The sequence below is a fragment of the Pogona vitticeps genome, chromosome 13 (genome assembly GCF_051106095.1).
Source record: "Pogona vitticeps strain Pit_001003342236 chromosome 13, PviZW2.1, whole genome shotgun sequence".
Classification (NCBI taxonomy): Eukaryota; Metazoa; Chordata; class Lepidosauria; order Squamata; family Agamidae; genus Pogona; species Pogona vitticeps.
In genome coordinates, this window is record NC_135795.1 from 16,001,529 (window position 1) to 16,022,525 (window position 20,997).

Here is a 20,997-nt window from a genome sequence, read left to right on the forward strand (position 1 = left end):
ACTCTGCTGAAGCTTAGGCCAACGTTTGGCCTTCCGCATGTTAGACTGCAACTCCCATCATCTGTCATCATCCCTGTGTTGGATTAGAGCTCATGGGAGGAGCGATCCTTGTTAGCCTGGGTTGCCTGTTGTTGTTGCTCTTATGTTCTGCCAACGGTCTCCAACTTATGGAGACCCTATGAATGACTGGCCTGCAAAATGTCCCATCCTCAAAGGCCCTCTTGTAGACTCCGGCCTGTGGCCTCCTTTAGGGAGTCGGCCCATCTTGTCTTTCGCCTCTCTCTTTTCCTGCTGCCTTCCACCTTTTCTAGCCTGATTGTCTTTTCCAGAGAATCCTGCCTTCTCGTGATGAGCCCAAAGTAGGCCAGCCTCGCTGTCCGTATTTTGGCCTCCAGAGAAAGCTGATTTGACCTAGGGCCCACGTGTCCGTCTTCCTGGCAATCCCGGGTACCCAGAAAGCCCTCCTCCAGCATCGTCTTTCAAACGAATCAATGCCTCGCCCTGCTGTAAACAAACTGGGAGGTCTCCAAATTCCAGTGTACTCTCTTACGACGGAAACTTTCTGCCGCTCAAGAAAGTGGAAACACACACAAGCTTAGCGACATGTGTGTAAGAGACCTTGGCTAGTTTGGGATCTTGAAGCCGCCTGCGTTTCTGCCTCCTTCATTAACCCCCGCACTGCCTTTTTAAATGATTGTGACCATATGCTCTCTACAGTATTAGGCTGTTTATTTCTCTTCTGGCTCTATTTTAAAAAATGCTAACTTTTCCCCCCTTCCTTCTCAGCCAGGACCCATGATGGCCTCCAGCGCTATGTTCTACAGATCACCCTCCTCCACGATGTCACCGCCATCGAAGAACAAGTTTAAGCGGCAAAGCCGTATCTTCTCCCAAGTCCTGTACCGGACCTTGAGCTATAAGGACCGCAGTTCGGTGGCCGGCTACCCGGGAGAAGGCAAGGATGACCCTTCGGAGCTGTCCACGCAGCGGTCGGCCCCGGGGGTGCTGAAGGTCTTCGGATGCCACATCTGCGTGGGAGCCCATTATAAGAGCGTCCTGGCCACGGCCAGTTCCAGCGCCCAAGAGCTGGCGAAGGAAGCGCTGGAGCGCTATGGACTCAGCAAAGTGGAGGCTGACCGTTACGTCCTCTGCGATGTCATCGGGACGTTTTCCGGAGTGGAGAAGCAGTGGCAGATGGAAGGGCTGAGGGTGCTGCGGGACAACGAGAAGCCCCTCCTGATCCAGGATTTGTGGAAGCCGAGGGAAGGGTTTTCCCGGAGGTTTGAGCTCCGGAGGCGATCCGAAGTGGAAGAGCTGGCCGCCAGGGACAAAGACACCGTGACCGCAGGTGAGGAACCAGAGAACGTGTGGTTCATGTTTTTGGGGTTTTAATTGTGTGTTGACGCCTCACAATTATTGTCCAGCCGGCCGGTTTGCTCAGTGGTTTATGGCTCTGCAGAGCCACAGGTTGGGAGTTTGAATCTCCGCTGGGCCTCCCGCAAAGTGGAGCCAGCCCGGGTGGCCTTGGGCAAGCTGCACATTCCCAGGGATGCCCCCCAGAGGAAGGGAAGGGGAAACCACTTCTGTATACTCTTTACCTGGAGTAAAGAGTTGCCATAAATCAAATTTGACTTGACAGCACATGATTATTATTATTCAAATTTCAGCACTCTGTGTCAAAGCCCCGGTCACGTTGCCTGACTTAGGACTCTCTTTATTAGAAGTTGGCAAATTCTCGCATTTCAGTCCTTTTTCCTCGCATGGCAATCGCCCAGAACTTCGATGATGGGGAACAAACAGGTTCCTGAGAAAACTTGGCTCCTTTCCCTGTCCGGCATTAAAAACATCACCTGTTCATCCACACACAGCCCCAAACTAGAAGCCTGGACGCCCCTTTTTCCCCCCGCTGCCCTAGAGGCCACGAAGGCTCACAACAGATTTTCAGGAAACGAATCTGAATAAACCCGGCTCCCGCCTGTTTTGATTTCTTTTACCAGCCAGCTGTCGTTCAGCCCCATTGGAGCCAAATTCTCTTTCGGCCGTTTGAGGATTCTCTCGGCCACAGCGGAAACGTGGGCCGGGCTGACACTGTCACCTTGTACAGAAATCAAAAACATTTCTTTCACGTTCCACGTCCCAGGGGAGGTCGGACGGAGCTGGCCTTCCATGAGAGAAGTGGTGTTAGGTAAATCTCTGGTTTGACTCATTGATGGGCCTAGAAGCAGCCATTGTTTGGGGAGTAAAATGGGGTTGCTCTAAATAATAATGTTCATTTTAGAACGGCAGAGCGGGAAGGGACCCCTCTGGGTCACAGAGTCCGTCCCTTGTCAAGCAGGCTCAGTGAGGGAATTCGAACTCCCAACCTCTGCCTCTCTGACAAGAGACCTAAACCACTGAGCTCTCCGAAGACCCCAATGGAAAGCGAGCAGGGCGCGTGCACACCTGGACTGTGAATGGTGGAATTCGATCATGCGCGGCTCTGAGTTCCAATTTTGTAGCCGGTGTCTCAGAGGAACCGTGGGAAAACAGAGCATCCGTAAGGAAGAAAAAGTCTTTCAGAAGCAAAGGGAAAGGGGGTTTCTTCTGGCCGCCTTAGGCAGCGGGTTGGTCCTTCGAAGACGGAGCGATTTTGCCTCATCCTCTCTCCCGCCTCTGCGAGCAGGTGGGTGGGAGGGTGGGGGCTGGAGGAGCAGAAACCGCTAATCAGCTGATTAGGATAATGGGTGACCCAGAGGCTTGAATGCTGCAGGTATTTGCTGAGAGGTTGCAGGGAGAGTCTTTGTCGCGTAGGAATAAACACATTTCCAGACCTCCGACTCTTGGGCTCAGCTTCAGGAAGGAGTCACGTTCTGTGGAGATAACAAACCCACCCAATTCAAACCCCATTCCGGGAGTGATGGAGCCAGGAAGTACGCTGGAGGGCTCCCCGGAGCAAGTACACCAGAAATGGTTGGGTTTGGTGGGTCCCGGAGCAGGACCCAGATGGGGCAACCCGGGCTGTGCCCCAGGGTCCCAAACTTAGAGGGCACCGGAGCTGGATCTGCCGGGGAGTGTTAGGGTAAGGAAGAGCGACAGCTTCCAGTCCGATTCACTTTCTTCTTTTAAAAAATGATTGTTTGCTGAAAGTTCCTTTTACTTGGGGGGGGGGGGGGACACTACCTTCTCCTCCTGATTTTCCATGCACGTCTTCTACTCATGCCTCATGGTGGAGTGGCTGGGAGATCATGGTGGGATGATCTCAGATATCATCCCAGTTGTCCACATGACTAGTGATAGCTCTGTCTGAGTGCAACGTTTCAGCTTTGAAATAGAAATGGGCATGGACCAGCAAAAGGGCAGTTCGCCACGGTTTGTGGTTCGTCGAGGTCCGCAAACCACGAGCCACAAATTTCTGAATTTTTGCTGAACAAACCGGGCCGTGGAGAGAGTGGGAACGAACCAGGAAGTTCTGGGAAATGTGTGGTTCATGGTTCAGGTCAGTTCGGGTTGTCCAGTTTGAACGAACCGACCAGAAACAACGAACCAGCAATTTCCCACAAATTTCCTGGTTCGTGGCCATCTCTACTTTGAAAGCAAAATCGAGAGGTGTCTGGAAGTCTGTATTCGCTGCTTTTAAAGCCCCCCCTTTTATTTGTTTGTTTCTTTTCCAGTGTGTCCTGGTTGGAGAGAGAAAGGGTTTAAAGGTTCTCAAAGAATGGTTCGCCTGATTTATTTATTTTTCTACAAATGCAACTTCTTTTTAAATAGTGGTGGGGATGCTGAGGGGTTCCAGCAGTTGCAAAATCAAAGGTCAGGCACATGTGACACCCCCCCCCCCGGTAGGACAATCCTGTGCGGTTTGAGCTAGAGCAAAGCAAAACAAATTGTGCTGCTTATCTACCATCCCATAATGCTTAAAGCACTCTGCAGCTGGTTTGCAGTTTGATTCTGCAAGCTACACATTGCCCCCCCCTCCTGGCAAGCGAGCTGGGTCCTCAATTTATTGACCTCGGAAGAATGCGAGGCTGTGTCAACCTCAAGCCAGCTACTTGAGCCCATCAAGATGGAAGTCAGGTGGTGAGCGGAGTCGGGGCTGCATTACTGCAGTTTAACCACGGCGCCACAACCCAGCCTAGCCTTGAGGACATGAAGGAGTCCTGAAGGGTTCAAGGACTCCTGAGACGGCTGAACGTCCTTTGCCCATATGCCACTCTTTTCTCCCTCTGGCCTAGAAGGGAGAGAAGCAACTGACAGATGTTCTAAATCTAATGTCATCCATGCATCACACGAGGCTGGTATAACTGGGGGCAGGATAATTATTCAAGCAAGAAACAGATGTCAGCTGGACGGCAAACTGGTGTTCTCTGGTGATGACATCCGGACAGCCATTCCCTCCCCCCCCCCCCCATTCCCCAGCTCTCTGAAGTGGCTGGGTGGCCGTCCTTGTGTTTCAGATGTCCTAGACCTGCGCTCGGTATATATGACGAAGGAGGTGGGACATTTCAGAGGTCCGGGCTCCTCAGCCTGGTTAACGGAAGGGAAGTACCCTGCCTGGAGGCCTTCTGATTTCCACTTTGCTGAATGGGTGAGAAGGGTCTGCTGTGTACAAGGGTCCCTTGGCAACAAGGGTCTGTTGTGTACCCTTGTGCCAAGTTTGTTGGTTGGTCTCTATCCCACTTTTCTCCTTAAAAAAAGGACCCAGACGATATATATGCAGAGCCAGCTCCAAGCCCTGCAGTAAAGAGAGCTGAGAGCTGGAAGAGAAGAAAACTAGAAACAGAGGTTGCAGTGGTTTTGTGGGAGCGATACACAGCTTTCCCTCTTTGGTCTGCAGCTTCCAGAATTTTCCTGGCAGCTACAAATGTGCGCAGCTCCAGTTTCTCCTCCTTGGAAAGCTTAGGTGGGCCCCTGCAGTTCACAATCTGGGTGCAGCGTTTTGGACCCGTGATGATGGTCTCCATAACCACCTGGTCATAAGGAGACCCCAAACATGGCGATATCTGGATGGTCTTTTGTAAAGTCAATGGCTCTGCATTCAAGATCAAACTGCCATCGGATATTTTATGTTACAGCAGGGGTTGTTGTTTTGTTGTTGTTTAGTCGTTTAGTCTTGTCCGACTCTTCGTGACCCCATGGACCAGAGCACGCCAGGCCCTCCTATCCTCCGCTGCCTCCTGGAGTTGGGTCAGTTTCATGTTGGTTGCTTCGCAGACACTGTCCAACCATCTCGTCCTCTGTCCTCCCCTTCTCTTCTTGCCCTCACACTTTCCCAACATCAGGGTCTTTTCCAGGGAGACTCCTCTTCTCATGAGATGGCCAAAGTACTGGAGCCTCAGCTTCAGGATCTGTCCTTCCAGGGAGCACTCAGGGTTGATTTCCTTCAAAATGGAGAGGTTTGATCTCCTTGCAGTCCAGGGGACTCTCAAGAGCCTCCTCCAGCACCACAATTCAAAAGCAACAACAGGGGTAGCTTGCATCAATATCTTTTGCCTGGGAAAACCCATCCGTCTCACAGCTCTTGTTAGGATTTCAGCTAACATCCCAGGCAAGACGGAAACCGAAGGGGTGGGGGTGGGGAGCAGAGGTTGCCTTAGTCCCTACTCCTCAGAAGGTCCTGGGACTTGGACCCCGTCAGCTCTGGGTCCACTCCACCTAACATTGAAGCTTCAGAAACTTTGCACCGGAGAACATGCTGAAATATGAAGCTGAGACACAAGCTTTGGTATTGCTGCCTGTATTACAGAGAAACGAAGTGATCACATATTTTTTTATCATGCTCTGGTTATTTCATAAAGCTCTTTATGCCCCCCCCTTCCATCACTACAGCTTGCCTCTTTTTATTGTGTGGATGTGAAAATGTCAAGCGCCACCACACAGAAGTGCGTGAATGGGATCTGTGGGTGGAAAATAGGGGATACGAGTGTGGCGCCTGCAGGAGGGCCTGCGCTTCTGGCACACTCCTGCCGAATTTCTGAGAATGACTGCCTTCCCAGGGCGGAAGAAATTATAAAGAACGGCTGATCTGGGAAGGGTTGAACTAGACCCAACGCTGTGCCATTTGAGAAAAGGTAAAGGGACTGCTCTGCTGCTTGGAAATGGTCCCTTATTAGCGACTTCGGAGTAGATAGGCGTGCTTTAACTGATTGATTTAGGATGCTTTTAATAATCTTAGAATAATAATCATCTTTGAACTGCAGAACTAGGAAAGGACCCTATGGACCATCAAATCCAGCCCCTGTGAAGGAGGCCTAGTGGGGGAATCGAACTCCCAACCTTCTCGCTCCCACAGCCAGAGACCCAAGCCACCAGTAGTGGTTCTGAAAGCATCGGACGCTTGCCCATTGAACAGGATCAGAGAGCACCGTCTTGCAGAGCCCAGGTCGTCCACCGCTGTGTCGCAGGGCATGAGTGCAACAGCGCTGTTTTTCACATTTTGGTCCCACTGTTTTCACAAGGAGCTTTCAGGTGACCCACGGCTTTCCCCCCATCCTTTTGATATGGAGAACGGTGGAAGGAGTTGGGTACGATCAGCCATGGGGTGATAAAGGCTGAGAGGTAATCTTCGCCCTTTCCTGTTTTCGAAAGGTTATGGTGTAGGGGGAAAGGATGGTGCAAGCTTGGTTTCCTGCCACCCCAGGAACCCCCAAAATAGATCCAAACGACAAGCAAGGAGATGCTGGCTCAACGTGAGGGAAGTGGTTTGATGGAGGAATGGACAACCTCGGAAGGAAGTGAACACACCTTCCGTAAGGTCTTGGAGCAGAGGCTGGATAACCGTCCATCAGGATGTATGAGTGAGGATTCCTGCTTTGATAGGGGTTGGACGCGATTGTGCAAGGTGGACCCTGGTGTACTTTCAAACTTGACCATTTCTGTTTTTGCAACCACCCTCTAAGATGGGCTCAGCCAAGGGAGGGTGGATGCGTGAGTGCCCGAAGGCAGCCTCCCTTGTCACCCGTGAGGAAGAGATTTGCATCTCCCTGGTCCTGCTCTGGTGCTCTTAACCACGGCACCGCCCCCTGCTATTTCACACCTCGGGATTTACTTTGGTCAGCGGCCGCCTATGGCCCCCACAGGACATTCCCCTGATCCTGGTTTCAAATCTGAAAATCCCAACTTGGATTTCATATCTGTGCAGGATCAGTTCGGCGAATAAATTGCAGCCCCACCAGTCCCGGGGAATGCTGAGTTGCGCAGCTTGGCGATGAAACGGTTTCGTGGGGGTGAAACGTCAGGGCTGCCGAAAGATGGGAGGGAAAAAATCTACCAGAGGGTTTCCAGAAAACGAGGTACAGAAGGACTTCTGTTACGTTCAGGGAAAAATGCTGTGTTTATCTTTCCAGTGTGGCACGAGGTGTGTTTAACCATGCCTGAAACTAGAGCTTGATCTCATGTTTTTTTTTTTAAAAAACACCTCTGTGTGGCTTTGCATTTTTTCCTCCGTGACTTGGTTTTGCTCTGCAAAAAGTAAATACAGAAGCTTCCTTTGCTGCTGATAAGGACGCCAGAACGTTCAGGGCTTTGCTATGCTGGAGAGCGTGAGAGCGAAGGCCGAGGCTGGGCTTTTTAACGGGTTGCATGTAGCCTTTCCTCCTGCCCGGTTTCCTTCAATCTGATTTCCTCGGAGAGGTTTTTCAAGATTTTGGAGAGCAGAGGCGGGCAGGACAGGTTGCAGATGGCTTTGGGGGCCAAAGGGGTCGAGGTGAGACAGGAATCGCAGATGAAGCCCCCTCTTAGGTTAAGAGAAACCTGCAGCTATCCAGATGTGGACCCCATCTCTCATCAGCCCCCATTCAGCACTGGCTAGTATTATAGGAGTCGAGTGCCAAAAACATCTGGACGGCTAAAAGTCCTCCACCCTCCTTAATCAGATTTCTTACATGCATGTTTGAAAGACACGCCTATGCTTGCCTTCCAGCTGGCCAGAGATTTATGATCCTTTTCCCCCATAGCTAGTTTGCCTTTAAAAAAGCTTAAAAGTAGCTGCATAGCTGGACATCTACAGTAAGTAAGGTCAAAGCCACAATTCTGGGTGAAGGCAATTAACTCTTCCAAAAATCCACTTCCACAGTCTATCTGTCCAGAATGTGTAGAAATCTGCACATTTGTCTAAATCCTTCAAAAATGATGGGTGGTGGCCAATCTCAACAGACAGAGATGTTCTCAAGAGTGGAGAAATGCCCCTATAGGTAAAACAGGCACTAAAGGTGGCTAGGTTGTCAAAAAGCCAGTGGATCCAAGGCCAGGGGGGTTGTAAATCCACTCCACATTTCATTCTGGGCTTTAAAAGAGCTCTCCTGGGTAGTTCCTGTAGAGTTTGGTCCAAAACCTAAGGCAGATTTACAGCTCCACTGACGTTGGAGCCACTGGCCTCTTTTCCCCCCCCATTTAAATCCTTTTTTATTTGCTGTTTCTTTCCAACCCAAATAGAAAAGGAGTTTACGAATGCTGGTATATTCTGGTAAAACAAACGAACTGTAACGAACTGTTGTTATTGACGAGCTTCTTTTCCCGTGCTGGATTACTGCTGTACCATGATGCCTCCGTGGGGTTGGTCATCAGACAGGGGCTGTGAACCTGGGCCCCACAACTCACCAAAGTTTGGGTCTTCACTGGTGCAAGGAGGAAAAGCTCCAGTTAGACATGTAAAGAGCCGGGGGGGGGGGGAAGGGGAGTGTTCCTCTCCTCTGTGCGCACCCCTATCCCCCCCCCCCCATGAAAACACATCTTCCAATTCTTTTGCAGAAAAGGTGACTCTATAAAGGACACCAATGGAATGTTCCATGGTTGGGGGGGGGAAATGCTGCCCTGAAACACATGGCCCAAAAATAAGAGGTGAAAAACATCCGAGCGCCAGCATGATAGCCGTGCGTCCATTTATGCAAGAGTGGCCAGGTGTCCTTACTTTGTAGAGGGCAGTCCTTGGTTTGAAGTCATTGTGACCCTCTTTGAAGGGCGGTCTCATCCAGAGGGCCTGGACCAGTATCAAGCAGGAAGGAACCTTCTCTCCTTTGGAATGCATTGAAGGAGAGAGAGAAAAAATGATGGTTAAGAGAAAGGGCAACTGCAAACGAGGAAGGTGCTGGATCCGATTCTTGCTTCCAGGCGGGTCTTTGGATCGGATTCCTGCGTCGTCGCTTTGCGGAGTCTTTGAATTCACATTCTTCTCCGACGTGGGCCTCGTTCCTGCTGCTTGCCACGAATAACTTGGCAGCTGAGCTACCCATTCATGGACGCTTTGCTCTCTCCCCCCCCCCCCCGCACTCTGTGCTTTCTACCTTGCGGTTGAATAGGCTCCTACTCAGTTTCCTGCCATCTTTCTGGCTAAAGGGCTAAAGACGTGATTGTACGAAGCCTTCTTCGGCACAGATTTGGTGTACGGTTTTGGGCGGCTTTCTGAAACCCAACCCGGAAGCCCTTGTGCGTGTCTGTGTGTTGATTTTACTGCCCCGAAACAGACTTGGAAAGAAGTCGTGTTTAACTTCAGACGTCTGGGCAGTTCTTCCCTCTCCCTCTGCTTGGGGAAAATGGTAGTCACTGAAATCACCCTAAAATGGGGATCATAACAAGAGTCTGTGGAGAGATAGTGTGGGATTTAAACGGGGGAAACTGTTGTTATGTGCTGTCAAGTCATATCCGGATTATGGAGACCCTACGAATGAGCAGACTCCAGAATGTCCTCTCTTCAGCCGCCGTGCTCAGCATTTTCAGACTCAAACTTGTGGCTTCCTTTAGGGAGTCGGTCCATCTCGTATTGGGTCTTCCTCTTTTCCTGCTGGCTTCAACTTTTCCTACCATTATTGTCTTTTCCAGAGAATCCTGCCTTCTCAGGATGATCCCAGTGTAGGACGACCTCAGTTTCAACTCTCCAAGAGAAAAAGGGACATGTCCCATCTCCCAGTGCTGCCTCTCTGGTGTAACTGGGAACCTTCCTCCTTTCCCCTCCCTACTCAAGCTGTATTACACTTTCCCCACTTTTGTTTTCAGCTGGAACCTCTGATCACCATGAGACGGGTTCTAATTCAGCCTCTCTCTTTCTCTTTTGTAAGCCTGAGGAGTAAAAGAAAACAGCTGCAGCATTTCCTCTGTCTTGGCTTGCTGGTCCCAATCTGGATCAGACCTCCATGTGCTTTCTGAAGTCGAGTGAAATGGGGAGAGGCACATACGGCCCTCTGAGGCTGCTTTTGGGTGTCCCGCAGATGCTCCCTGGTTGAAGACTCTTTTTTTGCAAGATATGTAATTTTTTTATACTCCTTGATGCTTTCAAGATCAGTAATTTGGCTCTTTGCTGGAGCGCCTCCTGGTCCCTTCAAAGAATTACAAAACCGGGAACAATTAAACAGGAAGGAGATTGTCAGCAGTGCAAAAGCTGGCCCAGCCACTGGGAAAAAAGGGGCTTCAGCCTTTTCAGGAGCGTGAAACGCTCTCCATGTGCATAAGATTCCCAAGCAAAGGATCCCCAGATGTTTTACTCATTCTGGCTACTTTCCATAAGAACAACATCGGCCCATGGGCATTTTGCCTGGCTTGGTGGACCCCAGGGAGCAAGGCACCTGCCTCAGGCCACAGACGCTGTGGGGCGGAAACCGCGCCCTCGCCGGAGCTAACTGGCTATTCTCTCTTGTTTCTCCTGGACCTGAAACCCCATACGCTAGCCTTCTGCCTTCATCGGCCGTGAAGGCTCTACTCCCTTTGCCCTTGTGGATAAAAGACTGAGGTCTATCGGAACAGAAATAGTTAAAGAGATTTTGTATACCGTGGTTCAATCGTCCATCCAAAGGGAGACGGTAGCCAAGAAGTCAGGAGAAGACGAAGACTCAGACGGGCAGCAATGAAGGAATTATAAGAAGATCCTCAAGTGTAAAGATGGGTCACTGGAGACCAAGGTCAAGATCATCCACATTCTTGTATTTCTGATCACCATGAACGGGTGCGAGAGCTGGACATTTAAGAAAGATGACAGGGGAAAAAAATCGATTCATTTGGAATGTGGTGCTGGAGGAGAGAGTTCCAGTGAACTATCTCTGGAGGCCAAAATTTTGAAACTGAGGCTGTCTCTGCTTTGGGCACATCCTGAGAAGGCAGGATTCTCCGGGAAAGACAATCATGCTGGGAAAAGTTGAAGACAGCAGGAAAAGAGGAGAACCAAATGTGAAATGGGCTGACTTCCTAAAGGAAGCCACTAGTTCGAGTTTGCAGGATCTAAGCAGTGGAGGAAAGGACATGTTGGAGATCACTCATTCATGGGGGGTCACCATAAATCAAGGGCTATCTGACAGCACATGATAAGCACCACCACACCAACCAGCTTCTGGACACAGAAAGGTGAGAGAGAAGCATTGTCTCTTATGCCACCACCCATCTTGGGCTGCCACTGCGGCCACCGGATTCCTCTCATCTGCACCAGCTTAATTTATGGAAGTTGTAGCCATATATTCTAAGATCATGGCCACTGGCCCCATCACCTCCTGGCAAATGGAAGGGGAAGATATGGAGGCAGTGACAAATTTTACTTTCTTGGGCTCCGTGATCACTGCAGATGGAGACAGCAGCCACGAAATTGAAAGACGCCTGCTTCTTGGGAGGGAAGCAATGACAAACCTCAAGAGCATCTTAAAAAGCAGAGACATCACCTTGCTGACAAAGGTCCGCATAGTCAAAGCTACGGTTTTTCCAGCAGCGATGTATGGAAGTGAGAGCTGGACCATAAAGAAGGCTGACCACCAAAGAATTGATGCTTTGTGGTGCTGGAGGAGACTCTTGAGAGTCCCCTGGACTGCAAGGAGAACAAACCTATCCATTTCGAAGGAAATCAACCCTGAGTGCTCACTGGAAGGACAGATCCTGAAGTTGAGGCTCCAATTCCTTTGGCCATCTGATGAGAAGACTCCCTGGAGAAGACCCTGATGTTGGGAAAGTGTGAAGGCAAGAGGAGAAGGGGACAACAGAGGATGAGATGGATGGACAGTGTCACTGAAGCTACCAACATGAATTTGACCCAACTCCAAGAAGCCGTGGAGGACAGGAGGGCCTGCCGTGCTCTGGTCCATGGGGTCACGAAGAGTTGGACACGACTAAACAACTAAACAACAACAAGCCGTATATGTGTAAGTCAGATTCTAACTCGGCCCCAAATGGCTGCTTGCCATTGCGTTAGAACAGTCTGCTCGGGTTTGTCCATCTCATCTCCTAATCCGGAGGCATGTAAACATTAGGAACGGCTCTCCCCTCCTCTTCTCCAGTCACCTCTTCAATTTTCCCAGCAAAGGATTTTTCTTCTGCCTTTTTTAAAACAAACAAACACATAAGATGCCTTTGAGAACCCAGGCATGGGCTCTTCACCAAATAAGGCAGGTTGCCTGTTGGGACCTAAGCAGGACCCTGTGGGCAGAGATGATGGGGAAAGTTTTTCTCCTTGTGCTTAATATAGTTGCAGCTCTTTCCCAAGAAGCTGGCTTTTGGGTTTTCCACCCCCAAGTCCTGCAGATTGTCTAGATTCAGCACCCTGAACGGAGCAGAAGCTTTTAAACCCTCTCTGGGAAACCGTCAGCAGAATCCAAGAGGAAAATCACAGACCTTTGGGGGTTATTAAATATATATATATTTTTAAATTATAAGAATGGACCATGGTGACATTTTGGAAGAAAAGATTTGCGTTGCACAAGTAACCTCCCTCCTGCAGAAAACAGCGGAGATAAGGCATGGGAAATTCTCGGCACGGTCTCACTTTGCCACTTGGTAGACCGTCGAGCAACGGGTGAGCCGTTAATTTTAATTTTTATTCTCATTATCTGTCTAATTTTTATTCTCATTCTGTGTCTGCCGTCCTGGAGATGGTAAGTCTGGAATTCCGGGCCCCCACCCCGATTCCGGCATCACGGATCCTTTCTTCTCCCATCGCCAGGAGCATCCCCAACTTCTTCTCAACTTTTGCCTCCAGCATCTTGCAGTAGAGGGTGAGGATTTATGGCGAAGGATCGTTCCACTCTGGGGGAGGTGGGGGATGGAGGGACCCTACCACTGCGCTTCGGGGCTGGGAGACCGTTTGGGCGTTTTTGTCTCTCCGCTGGCGGTTCGGAGACCTACATCCATCTTCTTGGCAGCTTCTTGCTCTCTTTTCCCTTCTCTCTCTCTCTCTTTCCAGAAAGACAGTGTGGAGAAGTTAATTATTTCTCGCCTCTGCAGTGAGTGAGCAGCGCTCTTCACTGCAGTCTGCCGGTCCCGCCAGCTAGCTAGTCAGCTGCCTCCTTGGCAGGTGCCCTTAGCTTAAGCCAGAGGGTCTGGGACCATCTGCAGAACCCCCCATTTGGTGGTCAGGACATGATCCCCATCCATCTTTCCTGCCCGAGGACGGTGCCTTTTCCTGAATTCTAGGGTAGGGTTGTGTTTTACATCTTGCATGTTTGTTTGCTTGTTTATTTATTTTGGAAATGCGCATCTTTGTGCACATCGCTACGGCGGGAAGCAGCTAGGAAAGGGAGCCTGCAAGAGAGCCAAAAGTGATTTTGGGGGTGTGTGTCTGTAAGAGCAGCCAGATTTCACGAAGGAACAGCAGGGAGGGGATGACATTGTGGAAGGCTACAGCAGAACATGCCAGTTTCTGGAGTGAGTTAAGATGAGGAACGTGGGTCAAAATGGTTTTGTCTTTTTCCCCCCCAGGATGCCGGACTTCAAATTAGAGTTGGCAGTTCTCCATCTTGACTTACTCCATGGGTTAGGAAGGACAACGAAAATCAAGGACGTAGATCACACATGAATGGCGTCGGAGGGTACCCCTCCCGAAATTTTTAGGGTGGAGGGGGTCCCTCCATTGAGTCCATGAGCCGCCCCCTCGCAGGGCGGTTGACAGGAATCCTGCAAATCGAAACCTTCCCCTTCTTCCTCCAGTTGTTCCTCCACATGGCTTATGCCTTTCCTGAGGGTTGACCCTGTTATTTTGTGGGGTTTCCACCATTTTAAGAAGCCGAGGGCGGCAGGGGATTTGGGTCTTAACAAACCCCTGCAGAAGTCCTGGCGTTCCTCCTCTCGAAACGATTGGACGTGAAAAAGATGTGTTTTTCAGGGGCCACAATAAAGTTTTCAGGACGTGTCTATGTGCGGGAAGGAATGTAGCCTTTCAGCTCCCTTTTAAAAGAGGGGTTCCGAACAGGCAAGTTGGTTGTAAAATGCAGCAGGCTAAGCTGAGGAAGGCTTGGTTCCACTGAATCACGGTGGGCACGCTAGAATCCGTTTCTCTGGTCTTGCTGTTCTGTTCTCAGTCTGTTTGATGGAGAATAATCGGAATGTGGAATGAGAAAAATATAGGATGGTTTTAGGCAGGAGTCTTCTTTAGCTCTTTTTTGGAGGGGTGGGGTGGGGGGGTCTTGCATCTGTGACCTTCTGCATCCAGATCAGGTGCCTTACCACGGATCAATAGCATTTCCCTCTTGATCAACTTCGTGCTTCCAGACGGGGTTTCTCCTATGCCCTGACTTCTTCATGGGATGATGAAGCGACCCAGACGCAACCCTTCCGTGTTTCCCCATCTCCGTCTTTTGTTTAGAACTGGAAAACCAATAAAAGAGTTTAAAAAAAAAAAGATGGATTAGCTTCACCATTTTTATCTTTGGAATCAACCATCTGGAAGTGGCCATGGTCCCATTCTGTTGTTCTGTCTTTGTTACAGTGCCGTTTTCATTTAAAAGGATCCAAGAACCGGCCCAAAAAAGAGGAGAGAATGGAGTTGGTAACTGAATATTTTTCCCCTCTTGCAAGAACTTAAAAGCTGACTAATAAATGGGCTCCTAAGAAGCCGTGGCTGAACAGGAAACAATAAAAACCATTGAGGGGAAAGGCCATTGCCATAAACAGAAGGGCACTCTTGAAACTACGTAATCCTGATATTTTAGTTGGGACAGACCGACTGCCCATTTCATCCTAGCAAGATAGGCTGTTGAGGGTTCTGCAAACCCAACGGACTTTTCACCTGTTGTTTTCTGTGGTCTTATAGAAAACGTCTGCATGCAGGACAAGTAGGTTTTCCTTTATCCCCTTGGTGAAGCTGAGCCCATTTGTACAGCCAGCGGAAAAAAGGAAATACTGAGTGGCTACAGAAGACATGAATAATGCCACCCAGCACTAGAAACCGGAGCCGTCCCTGCAAAAGAGAACAGGGTTATTGCTTCTGTTTGATTTGCCCATTTCTTGATCAATGTGCAAAAATCACCCTTGAAAAGAAGGATGCAGGACTGAGATGGGAAAATACTAGCCATTGCACGGGAAGGAGAATTTTGTGATTTTATTTCTATGTTTATCATGCTAGGACAAGCCAACAGGATTTCTCTTCCTGTATGAAAGACCATCTGTGGAATTCTTTGATAGCCACGCGCCGTTCGGAATTTTTGGGTTCCAAATCCTAAAATTCTCCATTTTTGGAGTTCCAACAGACAGACCTACACCCAGAGAACCGGACTTTTGTTCACTTGGGGAAAGATTGCGCTCCAGGCTAGCTTTCTGTTAAAAAATAAAAAAGAACCACCCTCTTTTGACAGGGAACTGAGGCCATGAAGCGTTGAGCTAGGCCTTCCTCCAGGTGAGTTAAATTTAGGGAACCATAAATGTGGGTCTTTCCCGTGGAACTTTCAGATTAGAGAATTTTTGGAAGTTGTAGTCTGAAAAGTCCCAATAGCCCGTCCATGTTCCTTAGTAGCAGAGCAAGGCTTGGCCATATGTGGGTGAATTTGTTCAAATACCTGGAGGAAGAGGATTGAGAAAAAGTGATGAAAGTGTTGGTTGGGCCTCAAGAATTCCAGGGATCAAAGGAACCTACTGTATGATAATGGACCCATCACCTACCTTACAGGGCGTGGGGGACAACCATATACGCTGTTCGTGGCAGGAGAGGCAAGATATGTGTTTAATTTCAAAATATAAGTAATTCAATATCATTCACTTATTAGCCAGGCTGAGATGCCGTATATGTTTCTACAGTATATCCGTTTCTAGGGAGAAGCAAAGAAAAGAGGCTTATTGTTATCTTATAGCCTAGCTTGTGGGCACACAGCTTCTGTGATACGGCGTTTTTGATCACAGCTTGGAAAAGTTACTTTTTTGGACCCCAATTCCAAGAAAGCTCTAGAATGGCAACTCCCAAAATATCCCTGCCAGCGTGCTGAAGTAACTTGTGGTCAGATCTGGTGGGTTGTTTTGTATTCTTAATTAAAGAGGCATCGTTTGGATAGCTGGCTACCTAGCTCAGTGAGTTAGGGTATCTGGCTGGGGAGCCAGAGGTTGGGGGTTCGATTCCCCCACCGGGCCTCCTGCAAAAAAGTAGAGCCAGCCTGGGTGGCCTTGGGCCGGCTGCACCATCCCAGGGTGCCCCCTAGAGGAAGGGAAGGGTAAAAACAGCCCCTGAGTCTTCTCTGCCTGGAAACCTTCACCATCACTCAGAACTGACTTGATAGTGCACATATGCACACACAATTTGAATATCTCGTTTGTCCCTTGCAGGTATCAATGCCCAGGCTCGAAAGCTCCAGCGAAACCGCACGAAAGGGAACATGACACTGTTGACGGGTTGCAGAAGCCACTCCACACCCCCTACCCTCCGCCGTACCGTCAGTGAGACCAGCCTCAGCCAGACGGGAACCCCGGAAGATGCCAAGCAAGAGCACCTCAAACGGCATTACTCCACTTTGCCCGAGACCCTTTGGTGCCTGGAGAGCCCGCCAGACGGGCGCCCCGCCCCCACGGAGGAGTCCAACGGCAACAGCCTACGTTACTCCCTCTACCAGTCTCCCCACCTTTTGCTCCTGCAAGGGTACAGCCAGCAACACGTGAGTCGAGGCGGGAGGCTTTTCACTTCCCCTGGTCCTGTTCTTAGACCGGCACAGCCGCCTCCTGCTTGCTCCCCTCCTGGTGGGCAGACCGCAGCTCCCATTATCCCTAAGCCCTTCCTGTGGATGGTGGGGTAGGTAGTGCAGTCCGTTGAGAAGGTGCCAAACATGGGCTGCACCAGCAGATTTTCTTTGTCATGTCAGAATGCAAGAAAACCCCCAAGTTTAGAAAGAAAAAGATGTGAAATGGGGTGGATGACAGGTCGTACTTGATAGGATCTGGACGTGTAAGATGGCTTTATTTGCTCAGCCTGTAATTCCAAAAGGGGAGAAGATCCATCCTTCCAATGTGCAATGACAGATGTTCAGTATTCTCACTTCCACTGCATTATACAATTCATGATTTGTGCCCAAAACTCGGAAAATGACTTCTAAATTACTTATAGTTTTGAGACCCCAAAAGTAATTACTGCTATAGCTATACGTTTTGAAAGTAACTCTCCTCTTATTCCTTGTTCATAAAGAACTCAAAGAATGAATTGTAGGTTACTTTTAAAAAAACTCCACGTACAAGCCATTGCCGTATGGTCATCATCATCATCATGAGTCTATAAAAGTAATAACAGTTATACCTGTGGTGTAAAAGGCATGGCATTGTGCAAATCAATCAATCAATCAATCAATCAATCAATCAATCAATCAATCAATCAATCAATCAATCAATCAAGGCATTTGGTCTAGTGGACCTCTGAAAAGTTACTGTTCTGGACTACAGTGCCCAGAATCCTCTAGCTGCCATGGCCATTAGAAGTTGTAATTTAAAATGTAACGCTCTGATTGTGCCCGGTGCGCTCTTCCTAATACTTTTGCATTTCTTGGTTTGACCGTTACAGGACAGCTTGGTGTACATGCTGAACCGCGACCAGCACACCGTCGGCCAAAGGACGCAAGCCAGCAAACCCAGCATTAGTTTGTCGGCCCCGGACATCCTCCCCCTCCACTGCACGATCCGGCGGGTCAAGGTGTCCAGCCGTTCCCGCCACCGTTCGGAGGAGAAGCTCGTCCTAGAGCCCATCCCGGGGGCCAGCGTCTCCATCAACTTCTCCGAGGTGGGGCGGACGGCCGTGCTGCACCACGGAGACCTCATCTCCCTCGGCCTTTACTACCTGATGCTTTATAAGGACCCTCTGAAAACCCAGCCCCTGCCGGCTCAGACCTTGATGAGGCTCAAAGCCGTGCGCCGGGCATCGGAGCCGGAGCTGTCCTCGGGTTGCAAGATGTGCGGGGGTCACTTCAAAGACAAAGGGGGGCCCGCCCCCTTCTCCAAAAAGCAAGGCGCTGCGCCGCCTCCCTCTGGCCGTAGGGGGAGCCGGAGGAAACTTCACCTGGAATTTGAAAAAGCCAACGAAGACTTACTCCTGCGAAGGATCGTGACGCTCATCGAGCCCACGGGGGACGATCACAAACTGACTCCGGCCTTTCTCTTCTGTCTCTGCGTCCAGCATTCTGCCCACCACTTCAAGCCGGGAGAGTTTGGGCATCTCCTCCTCAAGTCGGCCAAGATGATCCAGAGGACTGTGTGGGTTAGTAGCCTTTCTTAGTGGTGGTGGGGGGGGGGACACCTTGTGTGTGTGTGTGTGTGGGGAGGGAATATGACGGACAAGAAAGTGGGGATCTGAAGATGGGAGTCAGTCATTGTCTCTTGGAAAAGGATGTGGGGTGGACGACAATTTCACAGGCCTGCCTTCGTTAGGCTTATTCCAGGTCTGTGTCACTTTCACAGATGTGCTGCGTCAATTTCCACACCCGTCTCCAGCACCTGATAAAGCAGGGCAGCGATCTCTGCAGGGGATCGCCTCTAAGAACCCCTGGAGATGCCAAAAACCCATCGATATGTAAACCCTATGCATATATAGCATAGTCTCTGGTTCCCTCTAGTGGCCAGGTCTAATAGTACACCTTGGAAACGCATATTTCTGGGGCGGTGGTGATGGGGTTATTTAATATTTTCAAATGTGTAAATTTATGCCTTTTTCCTTCCTTGTGTATTTACTGCCCCTTTTTGCTTGCTTGTTTATTGATCCTAGGAGAAAACAAACGAGCTTGCTGAGAAGCAGTCCCAACAGTAAGTCTTCCGCATCTTACTTCCCCCCCCCACTCAAATGTGGCATCCTGTTCTGATTAGATTACTGCCCAGAAATTCTACCTGGGGCTGCCCTTGAAGACTGTTTAGAAACTGCAGCTGGTGCAAAGAATATATTATCCGGACCACTTTGGGGTGCATGTTTTTAAGAACAAGCGGATACCTCTTCTATTGAACATTCTTCCAGTCTGCTGCTGGGCCCGAATAAAGATCCTGGTGCTTACTGGTAAAAAAAAAGGTGTCCAAAGTGTGGCCTGGTCTTGCACACCAAGGGCCAAAATTTGCCCCCCAATATCCCACCACTCATTGCTCACTTATTTTTTTTTTTAATCCTGTGTGCAGGAAGCATATTTTATGGGCCATATTTTATGGCCCTTAGCCAGCCTACACCTCTCCCCACAAACTTTATTATCATTTTTTAATTGGACGATTGAAAGAAAGAGGGGGTGTCTCTCATTTTATGGATTTTTAAAAAAAGCTTTTGGAAGTGGGCACAACATAGGAACACATGCAGCCTTCCAAAGCCATCAATGGGCATGAGATTTGCCCATTCTGCCATAAACCCAAAATGACTTAAGGCCTGGTTACCTGAGAGACAGAACTCCCTCCCTGGGTCATCTTCTGAGGTACCGTTGTGTACCCCCATGACCGAAAGAGGCTTGTTGGTCAGAAGGCAGGTTTGGCCCCCTTTTTGTGGCTCCTTTCCAACTGGAAAATTCCTGCCCCAGGGAGAGTAATGTCGCTTCTAGGCAGGCAGTGTTGCTGAGGGTGAAGGACGATGGGAGCCGGGAGTCTCCAGTGTTTTCCTAGCGGTGACAGAGGGCTGAAAGGTAGACCTCTGCAGACATATAAGTAATGTGGGAACTCGATTGCCACAAGAGTAAACATGTTACCCAATTTAGCTCTGGACTAGAGAGACAGCCGTCCACGTAGAGTGTAAACAGAGAGTACAGCGACTGTGTTCATTTCTGACAGGGCAGAAGAGACCAGCCGGCTTGTCTCTGACATGAAGGTTTTCGAATTCTCTGTTATTGTCTTTTCAGAATTGGGGGGGGGGGGGCTTTTTTTCAGACCCCTCATTTTGTGTCGAACCCCAAAGAATCTTGGGAGAATACGTCCCATTTCGCTTGCTTGTTTCACGCCCACCCACTTTTGGGGAAGTTACACCTGCGACGTAAACGTTTGCATGTCTATGTAGAAATCAGCCCCCCAGAATTTTGTAGGATCTGTGCCTGCGTGAATTTGGATCTCAAAGCAGCTCGGCTGAGTTACTGTACCAACGTCTCTTGATTCCATTCCCCAGAATTTTCCATCCGCCCTTTCCTGCTGTGCCTGGACATCGCACAGCTGTGTTGGGGAATTCTTTCCTTTGCTACTGACTCATAGCTGGAGGTGCCTGGGGACATCGTAACGGTTAAAGCCAACAAGTGTAAAAATCCAAAATGGCTTAAAACAGCCATAAAAGGGTTGCCTTCAGAGGAGATTTTAGGTGCGATTGGATGGCTGAAAAGAAACGCGACTTATCCTATGAGAAAGGGTTGCTTGAATGAGAGTGATCTCGTTTAAATCAATCCTGCCGGTTACCGGGGATTTGGTCCAAAAGTAGAAACCCTCCAGCTAGACTTAAAAAAAAAAATTCATTCTTGGACCACATTTCCTCGTGCGTCATGTGATCGCTGGGAAATAGATTTCACTGGACCGTTCCACAAGGGGTCCAAATTTTGATCTGTTTCCCTCTGTGATCACACCCTTTGTCCTTCAGTAGCTGTGTCTCCGTTGAAGTGTTTTCCATGGGTCCAGACTACAGCTTGAAATAATTCCATTTTTGTATTCTCGAAGGCTTTCGTGGCCGGAATCCAACGGTGGTGGTAGGTTTTTCAGGCTGGCTGGCCATGTTCTTGAGGTTTTTCATTCTTAATGTTTTGCCAGTCTCTGTGGCCGGCATCTTCAGAGGACAGGAGTTAGAACTTTGTCTGTCCTTAGAGTTCTGACTCCTGACCTCTGAAGATGCCGGCCACAGAGACTGCCGAAACGTTAGGAATAAAAACCTCAAGAACATGG

General features: G+C 49.5%; 1 protein-coding gene across 2 annotated transcripts in view; it reads left to right on the plus strand.

The window, feature by feature from the left end:
- Positions 1 to 20,997, plus strand: part of RADIL (Rap associating with DIL domain) — an 80,632-nt gene that overhangs the window by 39,797 nt on the left and 19,838 nt on the right. For both annotated transcript variants that reach the window (XM_072982411.2, XM_078381268.1), the window contains exons 2-5: positions 787 to 1,348; positions 16,468 to 16,793; positions 17,687 to 18,376; positions 18,881 to 18,918. In XM_072982411.2, coding sequence (XP_072838512.2) covers positions 787 to 1,348; positions 16,468 to 16,793; positions 17,687 to 18,376; positions 18,881 to 18,918 — 1,616 coding nt within the window. The remainder of the gene's footprint in view (positions 1 to 786; positions 1,349 to 16,467; positions 16,794 to 17,686; positions 18,377 to 18,880; positions 18,919 to 20,997) is intronic.